Source organism: Lottia gigantea, assembly GCF_000327385.1.
Source record: "Lottia gigantea unplaced genomic scaffold LOTGIsca_94, whole genome shotgun sequence".
Classification (NCBI taxonomy): domain Eukaryota; kingdom Metazoa; phylum Mollusca; class Gastropoda; family Lottiidae; genus Lottia; species Lottia gigantea.
The window spans coordinates 865,811-877,659 of record NW_008711065.1 but is presented as its reverse complement, the minus strand read 5'-3'; the positions used below and the strand labels follow the sequence as shown (position 1 = coordinate 877,659).

Genomic DNA, 11,849 nt, shown 5'->3' with positions numbered 1-11,849 from the left:
ACCATCATCTTACACCCAGAATATAGCCATCCAACCTGCCCAGCAGACACAACCGGGTAATATATTACCCCAACAACAACCCAACCAACAGACACAACCAGGTAGCATATTACCCACCCAGATAACCATTACCCCCATATCATCACATGACCTGGGGAAACAACTGAAACCTACCACCAAGGCAGGTAAGGACTAGACCTTTACTATCTCATTGAGAATACCTCTCCAAAATAACTCATTTCACTCGTAATTAGGCATGTCTTGTGTCCAACTAGCTAGCAGATTGCTTGGCACAAAGACGGTTTTCTGTGGTCATGTTAACAGAGCGTGAAGTCAGTATTTTTATTGCAGGTCGAAGAAGTAGAACGAATGTCAACAGAAATATGAAGGAAGGGGAGATAATAATACAGGGTTCAATGGGGGACTCAGGGAACCCAGTTCAGGTCCAGGTGAAGAAGAAATTAAAATGCCAATATTGCCAGAAGTTATTCTCCAAGAATTTTGATCTCCAGCAACATATCCGAGCTCACACTGGCGTCAAACCGTTTCAATGTATTGTGTGTGGTCGTGCCTTCGCTCAGAAATCTAACGTCAAGAAACACATGTCTACTCATAAGGTATGTATAGTGAAATTTTAAATGTCTCGAATCTAAAGTTTCTAAACTTCAGTCTGTACACCTTAAAGATGTGTTCCTTATTTTTATTTATGAAAATGAAAATGCTAATACTTATATGAATAGAAAATAGAGGTGTTCTAATAACTTGGAAAAATACCAGTTTGTCCATAATTAATTCTTAATTAGCTAAATTAGAAGAAAATTACCAGCAGAATTCCAATGAGTGACCGATCAAAAAAAGGTCAAAAAGTCTTTTTTTGTTTATCCAGACTGTACATACATGTACATTTATGATTGGTTAAAACTCTTAATTATGATATGCAAGAAGAATATAATGATATGATTAAGAATATATGATAATTCATTAGAAACACCAATTAATCAAATAGATTGCTTAATTTGGCACTAAGAGTTTTATTTTTGAGAAACTTGTTACTCTCGGACCTTATTTAAAAAACATATCTTATTATTTTAGTGTAAAGTCATCTGATTGGTCAAACACTAAAATTGATTTTAAATTTAGTTGTATTATCCAATCCGATTACTGTGTTTCTTAAAATCTTGATTTTATTTAAGTTAAATTTTGGAGAATAAGGCCCCAGTTAAACTGTCAGCTGATCTAGAATTTGTGCTAACCTCTGACTTTTTTATTTTCAATACCAGTAAATATTCTTAATATCATGTTGAAGTGTTTTGTCTGTTTGTTATAAATAATTGTTATTATTACAGGTCTGGCCAACAGGCATGACCTCCTCCCTCCCAGAACAGCCTCTATCTCATGTAGTAAGTAATGAGGAGGGGGAGGGGGAAGGGGATCCTGACCAACCCCCCACCCAGACAGTCAATATTAACGACCAACAACCAGTTGACAGCTCACCCTCTTCTGAGGTATGTTGTTATTACTGATGTTTTAGTCCCATATTCACAGCCACAATGGCTTAGCAACTAAATTTATCAAATATTTCTGTTGTTGATGCTGTGAAATCTCCCTCATTGCACACTGCATGGTGTTGTGCCTCTTAATTAGTCCAATCAGTTGCAGGAAAGGGATGAGTGATTTGACCAATTATTTTGTTCATTCTTCATTTAAGGTAATATTTTGTCAGATTCAAAATATTTACCCATCTATTCCTTTTTCCACCATTTTGAATTCTGTCAAGAGGCAAATGTGGAACAAATTCTAAACCCAGTTCTGACTTGTTTTATTGTACATCTGGTTGATTCCATGAATCCTGAACATGCAGAATTCACCAATTCAGCGCCAGCAAGATGTATCCTCTCAAAAAAATTACTGTTGCCACTGTCGTTAAATTGATTGTAAAGAGTTTTTCTTAAGTTTTTATGTGTATCAGAGACATTGATAGCATCAATTTACATCATTCCAATTTTCAAGAAGAAGTCTATGGTTCCTGCAATACGAAAACTATTCACCTTTTACAAAATATGCTTTATTGATGTCATGGGTGTTGTCCAACTCTTTGTTTTAGCCGAATTGAAGGAACCACAGATGTCTGATTGAAAATTGGAATGGTGCAAATTGATGCTATCAGTTTCCACAATACTCCTAGAGATTTATTCTATATTTCAGTTGTCTGATAAAACATTAAACTCTAAAGTGAAAGTAGTAATAGACAATTCTTACGTCTGCCATTACTGTCCTGCCAAGTTCAAATCTTACTTTCAACTGAAATCTCACATGGTCGAACACAAAGTTGAACAGGTAAAATATTACATTTCTATTTATTTCTAAATCTGTCAGCTTTTAGTTAAAATTTCTATTTCTATGTTAGGGTGTCTGAGTATCCTGGTTGTATCAGACATAATAATGATGGTTTATTAAACAGAGACAGAGTCAAATAAGTTCCTGTCAGCATTACAAAAAATCAATAAGCTGAAATTCAGAAACCCATGATGGAAATGAAGAACAAAATCAGTTTCTGTTTTGATTGATGAATTGAGCCATCTTGGAACCTAGGGTCAGGAAAAATAGGGAGTGAAGGTGAAGCTAGGATAGGATCCCCTCATACAAATGAAAGAGTTAGGGCTTGCTGCTCCCTGCAATACACCCTTGAGAGAACATTATATCATGAGGGTTAGGGCTGGGTGATATTTATTGTAATACAGGTATTTTGTCCAGCCCTAGTAAGAGATACATTCTGATCATGTGAAGAAAATAAAGTAGAAAATTAACCTAATTTTTGTGTGTTTTTTACCAGGTATATAAATGTGTAATGAAGAATTGTTGTAGTACGTTTCAAGAACTGGATGCGTTTTTAGAACATACGAAAACTCATGAGGAAGAAATGTCTTATCGATGTCATCTTTGTAATAAATATTTCCCTTCGCTGTATGATTTGGGTGTTCATCAATATACACACAGTCTGTACCCCAACCAGGGTCCTAAACCTGGCCCTCGGTAAGTTTCATAAACCTATATAAAATCAAATCAAAATATGATTGAAATCAATTTGAAATCTTAATTTATTAGATCAATTTACAACCTGTCTCTTATTCTTGTAGCCCTTTGTCCTCTGTCTAACGAAATAATCATATTTGTCAAATTATTGTGTTATTTGTGTTAATTGTATATTGTTAAGTTACATTATGTATTTGTTTACGTGCCTTTGAATTGTAAATAGTTTTTAAATTGCATTTAATTCAATAAAATAAAGCCAAACCTTACATACTTCGATAATTTTGGGTTAAAATGTTTAAAAAGAATAAGTAAATTCTTTTTTTTCTATTTTAGACATTTTCAATGTAATAAATGTTTAAATAAATATTCCACACCAGAAGCTCTGGACGCTCACCTGGCCTCAACAAGTCATCAATATCAGTGTCCACATTGTGATAAAAACTTTACTTGTGAACGATATTTACGTCGACATCTACCTACACACGGTACTGAAGGTATGTTAGTTGTTTTATTTCTATCAGTTTGTCTCCCTGGAAGAAATTGTAAAGTGTTTTTCTTAGTTTTTATACGTGTGTATCTGGGCCATTCATTGCCTCAATTATAATCATTTTCTGTCAGACGTCTGTACTTCCTGTTATAATAGAAATGATTAATCATTATTGATGTCCGAGCAGTGCAATAGCTACATCATGAAATGCCTAGTTTGGGTGGAATTGCAGGAACCACAGACGTCTGATTAAAAATTGAAATGGTACAAGTCAGTGTCCCTGATACACATTACAACTCCTGTCCTTCTTTTTGTCCAGAATGCATATCATAGTAAATGGTCTTTCTATAAATCTAAAAACACAAGTGAAATAGAATTTCTATCTGTTGAGCCCAAATTATCAGATGTATTTTGTATCAAAGTTGAAATTGTTTTTTTCTACCACAGGTCAGTTTCAGTGTAATGGATGTTGGAAGAAATTTAAAACAGAACATTATTTAAAGATGCATCTATTAATTCATACTGGAGAGAAACCATTCAGTTGTCATATCTGTAATAACTCGTTTAATCGGAAAGATAAACTGAAACGTCATCTGTTAATACATGATAGTGTTAAAAAATATCGATGTCCATTTAAAACCCTTACTGGTATGTTTCTTCTCTGTTCATTGAATCATGGAACTACTTTTCAGAGTAGGTTCCCCTTGTAATGAATGCCTCAAGTTATTCTTGACATTGTCAAGAGATCTGGGGCACCAGCAGATATTAACTTGTCAATTGATTTTATGCCTTTGAGCACTGGAACTCAGTTATTTCTGTTTTTTGCATCAGTACCTGATAATCTAGCTATCCTTCTCAATGGTTCATAGTTCTTTCATTCTTCCTGTGGCAATATTTAGCCTCCTTCATTGATTTCCCATGTCTTTGGCTTTCCGCGTTATTTTCATTGAACAGTCTGTAGATGGTAATAGATATTCCAGGAAAGATCTAAGTAGAGTAAACTTAAGTAGATTTTTCGATGTAGGTTCCCTCCCTTGTAAAATTTTTTGAACAAGGACTGGCTGATAAAAGATCACGTTAACCTGGATTGTTAGCATTCTCAAATAGTTCATGGCCCTTTCTTTCTGTGGCAACATCCTGCTTCCTTCAATAAGTTCCTGTTTATTTTCAGGTTGTACAAAAGAGTTCAGTCGACCAGACAAGCTCAAGGCTCATATTATATCTCACAGTGGTATCAAACCTTATAAATGTTCTGTTTGTAATAAGGGTTTTAGTCGTAAACCCCACCTGGTGGAACACGAACGCGGACACAAGGCTGATTACAGATACAAGTGTGAGAAATGTGGCAAGGGATTTTTCCGTCCCAAATTATTTTCTGAACATAAATGCACCCCACCTAAAGTTGGAATGGAGTCGAATCAACTTTTCCGTGCTAAAAATCGTAAGAAAGTTGGAAGACCGAAGAAGAAAGTTCCAGATCCTGTGCCGTCTACAGAATCGTCAAATCCAGCGATTAAACCATACGGTACACGATCAACCACAAGACCGAAACCAGTGAAACCAAACACAGATATTGAGGAAGACGGGGGGAAAGATGACACCAATACAATAATTAAAGAAACGACCAGTTCGAAAGAAATTGATATTCAGATATCAGCTGCAATTAAATCAAGTTTAGAAATGACGTCAACTGTAAATAGAGTGCTAACGACGTCTAGTAACAACATGTTTGAGGGTAACACCGTTGTACTTGACACCCACAAACCGCCGTCTGCTATGTACGAACATGATATAGGACAGGGTGATTTGATTGATCATTACGTTGTACATTTAGCCGAGGCGAGTGACGGTAGCGCACCAACGATACAAACAACTTTCATCCCAGGTGGCACTGGTGCTCAGGTTATCACTGAGAACGGAGCAACCATACCAGTCACGATTATAGAAGCACAAGGTGTACAGCTGAACGAACATGGTTACCCTGTATCACGAGATGAAGTGGTCACGGCACAAGTTCTTGTGGCTTCGTCCCAGAATGGACAACAGACTCTCGTGACCTGCCCTGCTACTCTAGTGGACTATAATACACATCATGAACATGATCCTGTTTTACAAGGTACAGAAAACCTTCTCAAAGCCTCTGCTGAAATCTTGAGTTCACAAAATTCAAAAGAAATTCTTGATACCCAATCAGAAACTTTACACAATCATTCAACTGACTGTTTATGATGATGAAAATTACACTAGAATTTCTTACTTTTTATAAAAGTGTATTCAGGTTTGTGTGTCTGCTCATTGCATGTGTGTTTGAGATACTAGCTTCTATATACAGTGGAGCTGCGTTTATCTGGTTGCCGATAATCGGGAAACCCCGATATCCGCACTCTTTTTACTGGGAACTGAATATTTACTATGTAAAAGTTACCGTTAATCCGGTGCTCCGGTTTCCTGTTCCGCAATTATCAAATTCTATAGTAAATAGTATTCATCATCCGGTCGCTTGTTACTGTGAGTCCTTCTAACTGGCTTCCGTATTAGCGGCATTCTGATTTTTCAAGCATTTCAAGACTGTGGCGTCATTCAATCCAATAGGTTTTTGCATAGAGCCAACTAAATGATGCAACAAGAAACTTAAAGAAACCCTGATATACATACAAAGACTAGAAATCTTCAAATTCTAATCATGATGTATCTTAATAAACCAACAGTAATTGTAAATATGATGTGTTTAAGGTGTTTCATATTTAAATATTTTCAACCAAGACACTCAAAGTTGAATAGAAATAATGATAATAATAATAAATTATACTATGACAGAGTCTAATTTTCTATGGGCCCAACTTAGTCCGAAACATCGCCTCTATTCCAGCCTCTGATAGATATTTTGACAGATGTCAGCTGGAGTAGAGTCAGAAGAAAAAGACACCATTAAATGGGGATTTGCCACACCTCCAAAGATGATTGTATATTAGTGTTGGGCATCACCGTAACTTTCGTTTTGTTAGTATCACGTGACCCTGTGATCTTTGAAGTGAACTTTTATATGACCGATGCAAGATACGTTTCGCCAAAAAACTGATGGAACCGGAGATATGACATAAATGGTGTAGGGAGAAAATGGTATGAATGGACTATAAAAATACTCATCTTTCCAATTAATATACCTGGGTTTTGCAGATCCAAGGTATCTAAATAGGTTTAAGAAACCCACACCCGCGGAATGTTCCCATTTAACAGGGCTTATTATTTCTGTCTCTACACCAGATGACATCTGTCCAAATAGCTATCTGAGGCTGGAATAGAGACAGATGTTTCGGTCTAGGCCCCACTCAATATAATCAAAATAAGATAACAATTTCGATTCTTTTGTTTGATGATATTCTTCATCTCCATTGAAGTTTTCTTCGACAATCCTGTTCTTATGACATTAGGTTCTGCTATCCCACAAGAAACGGACACTATATGAAATCCTGTCTGAGATCTGTGATCCTTATATTTAACGATACTAATATCAGCACAATATTTACTGTGGGACGGTTTGGGTTTGTTACACTAAATAGTTTTATATCTGACCCGTGATAGTGATCTTGACGATTTGCTTTTGAATTAATTGCAATCTTATTCGACAATCCTCGGCATTTTCCGTAAGATGAATCTGTTACAGAGCGATAGCACTGTAGGTCGTTGGATCGCAATCCATGGTCCAAATAATAAAGCACTCACGGAGCGAACGGATATTTACCTATGTTAAAGGCAATCTTTAATTCCATTTGACATATCTCAAATACCAAATATATATATATATATCCAACGCACATTCACAGTCAAAGTCCTCACCAAAGGAAAAATCTGCATTAATTAAACCAAGTAGCAATGCCAACACTAATATTAACTGAGAACATCTGATATTTAAATCCACGTTCGTATTATAAGGAAAAAACGACCATAAGTCAAAGTCCAAATAACAAGGAAAAAACCGACATTCACCTATTTCAACCATATGTCACAGTACAAATAATAAGGAGAAAACCGACATCACCTATCTCAACCATAAGTCATAGTACAAATAACAAGGAGAAAACAGACATTCACCTATCTCAACTATAAGTCATAGTACAAATAACAATCAAAAAACCGACATTCACCTATCTCAACCATAAGTCATAGTACAAATAACAAGGAAAAAACCGACATTCACCTATCTCAACCATAAGTCATAGTACAAATAACAAGGAAAAAACCGACATTCACCTATCTCAACTATAAATCATAGTCCAAATAACAAGGAGAAAACAGACATTCACCTATCTCAACCATAAATCATAGTCTAAATAACAAGGAGAAAACAGACATTCACCTATCTCAACTATAAATCATAGTCCAAATAACAAGGAGAAAACCGACATTCACCTATCTCAACTGTAAATCATAGTCCAAATAACAAGGAGAAAACAGACATTCACCTATCTCAACTATAAATCATAGTCCAAATAACAAGGAGAAAACCGACATTCACCTATCTCAACTGTAAATCATAGTCCAAATAACAAGGAGAAAACAGACATTCACCTATCTCAACTATAAATCATAGTCCAAATAACAAGGAGAAAACCGACATTCACCTATCTCAACTGTAAATCATAGTCCAAATAACAAGGAGAAAACCGACATTCACCTATCTCAACCATAAGTCATAGTCTAAATAACAAGTAGAAAACAGACATTCACCTATCTCAACTATAAATCATAGTCTAAATAACAAGGAGAAAACAGACATTCACCTATCTCAACTATAAATCATAGTCCAAATAACAAGGAGAAAACAGACATTCACCTATCTCAACTATAAATCATAGTCCAAATAACAAGGAGAAAACAGACATTCACCTATCTCAACCATAAATCATAGTCCAATAACAAGGAGAAAACCGACATTCACCTATCTCAACTATAAGTCATAGTCCAAATAACAAGGAAAAACCGACATTCACCTATCTCAACTGTAAATCATAGTCCAAATAACAAGGAGAAAACAGACTTTCACCTATCTCAACTATAAATCATAGTCCAAATAACAAGGAGAAAACCGACATTCACCTATCTCAACTGTAAATCATAGTCCAAATAACAAGGAGAAAACCGACATTCACCTATCTCAACCATAAATCATAGTCTAAATAACAAGGAGAAAACAGACATTCACCTATCTCAACTATAAATCATAGTCCAAATAACAAGGAGAAAACAGACATTCACCTATCTCAACTGTAAATCATAGTCCAAAAAACAAGGAGAAAACCGACATTCACCTATCTCAACTGTAAATCATAGTCTAAATAACAAGGAGAAAACAGACATTCACCTATCTCAACTGTAACTCATAGTCCAAAAAACAAGGAGAAAACCGACATTCACCTATCTCAACTATAAGTCATAGTCTAAATAACAAGGAGAAAACAGACATTCACCTATCTCAACTATAAATCATAGTCCAAATAACAAGGAGAAAACAGACATTCACCTATCTCAACTATAAATCATAGTCTAAATAACAAGGAGAAAACGGAAAAAAAATCAACACCTCCAGGAAAAAGAAGGTTTCTATTCAAACGGTAATTATTGCTTAATGCACGCTTACCCATAGATCTACTATGGTCCTGATCTCTCTTTAACTTGTATCACGCCGTGGCAGCGTGCTTGTGTACCTGGTCAGATGTTACCTCAGTTAGCTGTCAACAACATTCTTATATAATAGTTAGTTAATCAAAACAATAATTTGATTTGGGATACTGTTAAGAGGGTACCGAGCAGGGTCCACAAAATTGTACAGAGAGAGAGAGGGGGTGGGGGCGGAACAGGCCATTCTTTCACTAGGTAAAATGATGAAAAAACTGAAAGTGGGGGGGGTGGGGGAAACTGAGAAACTCAGTGTGAGAAACTCAGTGTGAGCAACTCTGTGTGAGAAACTCAGAGTAAGAAACTAAGTGTGAGAAACTCGGTGGAAGAAACTCAGTGTGAGAAACTCGGTGGAAGAAACTCAGTGTGAGAAACTCAGTGTGAGAAACTCAGTGTGAGAAACTCATTGAGAAACTCAGCGTGAGAAACTCGGTGTGAGAAACTCATTGTGAGAAACTCAGTGTGAGAAACTCAGTGTGAGAAACTCAGTGGAAGAAACTCGGTGAGAAACTCAGTGTGAGAAACTCAGTGTGAGAAACTCAGTGTGAGAAACTCAGTGTGAGAAACTCAGTGGAAGAAACCTAGTGTGAGAAACTCAGTGTGAGAAACTCAGTGTGAGAAACTCAGTGTGAGAAACTCAGTGGAAGAAACTCAGTGAGAAACTCAGTGTGAGAAACTCAGTGTGAGAAACTCAGTGTGAGAAACTCAGTGTGAGAAACTCGGTGTGAGAAACTCATTGTGAGAAACTCATTGTGAGAAACTCATTGTGAGAAACTCAGTGTGAGAAACTCATTGTGAGAAACTCAGTGTGAGAAACTCATTGTGAGAAACTCAGTGTGAGAAACTCAGTGTGAGAAACTCAGTGGGAGAAACTCAGTGGGAGAAACTCAGTGTGAGAAACTCACTACTCGGTAGAAGAAACTCAGTGAAAACTCAGTGTGAGAAACTCAGTGTGAGAAACTCAGTGTGAGAAACTCGGTGTGAGAAACTCACTACTCGGTAGAAGAAACTCAGTGAAAACTCAGTGTGAGAAACTCAGTGTGAGAAACTCGGTGTGAGAAACTCAGTGTGAGAAACTCACTACTCGGTAGAAGAAACTCAGTGAAAACTCAGTGTGAGAAACTCAGTGTGAGAAACTCAGTGTGAGAAACTCGGTGTGAGAAACTCACTACTCGGTAGAAGAAACTCGGTGAAAACTCAGTGTGAGAAACTCAGTGTCAGAAACTCGGTGTGAGAAACTCAGTGTGAGAAACTCACAACTCGGTGGGAGAAACTCAGTGTGAGAAACTCAGTGAGAAACTCAGTTAGAAACTCAGTGTGAGAAACTCGGTGGAAGAAACTCAGTGAGAAACTCAGTGTGAGAATCTCAGTGTGAGAAACTCAGTGAGAAACTCAGTGTGAGAAACTCAGTGTGAGAAACTCAGTTTGAAACTCGGTGGGAGAAACTCGGTGTGAGAAACTCATTACTCGGTGGAAGAAACTCAGTGAAAACTCAGTGTGAGAAACTCAGTGTGAGAAACTCTGTGTGAGAAACTCAGTGTGTGAAACTCACAACTCGGTGTGAGAAACTCAGTGTGAGAAACTCAGTGTGAGAAACTCAGTGTGAGAAACTCGGTGTGAGAAACTCAGTGTGAGAAACTCAGTGTGAGAAACACGGTGATTCTGCTACTACCAACGACTCTCCAAGATAGAGGGCATAATGCTTTTCAAACACATTGAAGGCGATCCAAACCTACATAATAATAACTGTCGAAATTATAAGGCCAGGTCCTAAACACATTGAGAAGACAACCATATACTGTGTCCAAAAGTTACGCAATATTATGTGCAAATCAAAAACAACGGTTGTTGAGAACAGTTAGTTCGTGTAAACGAAACGTGAAAAAAGCATATTCATGAATATTAAGCGGAATCTTCCTAAAATCTCATTCTAGATCAGAGGCATGACCAGTAGTTTGATTACTTCATTATCGTTTTAATTAAAATGTAAGCTATAAAAGCTCAGTGACATAACAATCAAATCATCCTAGCTCTCTGTAGAGCTCAGACCAGCAGTAAAATATGTAAGTTATACTTCTTATTAGTTCTAGTAACTTATTATACCAGGTGTTCCGAAATTAGAAACGAAACCGTGAACGCATTAGGTGAACCATCTTCACAATGTCAAGCTATTACGAACTTCCTCTTATACCTTGACTGCAATAGCCACCTTTTTTGTATTACTGAAGTTTGTTAATGCAGCGATTTGGTCGGATTGTACGCTAGCAAATAAAGCCAATCAGAGGCCTTGACAAAATGTCTCTTGGCTGAAGTATAATCGAACCAAATCGCTATATTCCGTGATACAAGACAGGCGGCTATTGGAGTCAAGGTATAAGCCGAAGCTTATCACGGTGAAAATGCTTTTGGTACTATTTCTCATATTTATACTGGCATCATATCCGTATTTTTGTTCATCTTAGATGTCTTGGAGAATTTGCCTTATTATATTAAAAGGTGAGAGCAGAAGAGCGATTTTGACTTTTTTTCTTTATCCATAATCAAAAGCATTGCAAATTATAAGTGAAAAAATTCTCAACTACTTTTTTCTCCTATTTATACATTTGATCAAACTGATTTTATTTTAAAAGAGTTAATACAAAAAAATATTATA

General features: G+C 36.5%; 1 protein-coding gene across 1 annotated transcript; it reads left to right on the top strand.

Annotated features, from left to right (window-relative positions):
- Positions 1 to 416: 416 nt before the first annotated feature.
- On the top strand, positions 417 to 4,909 carry LOTGIDRAFT_134959 (hypothetical protein; the record flags this gene model as incomplete). The annotated part of the gene is made up of 7 exons (XM_009068817.1): positions 417 to 617; positions 1,347 to 1,509; positions 2,240 to 2,337; positions 2,834 to 3,033; positions 3,367 to 3,527; positions 3,968 to 4,168; positions 4,692 to 4,909. Coding segments are annotated over 7 exons (1,242 nt in total), but the record flags the coding sequence as incomplete, so codon positions are not given.
- Between the last annotated feature and the right edge of the window lie 6,940 nt (positions 4,910 to 11,849).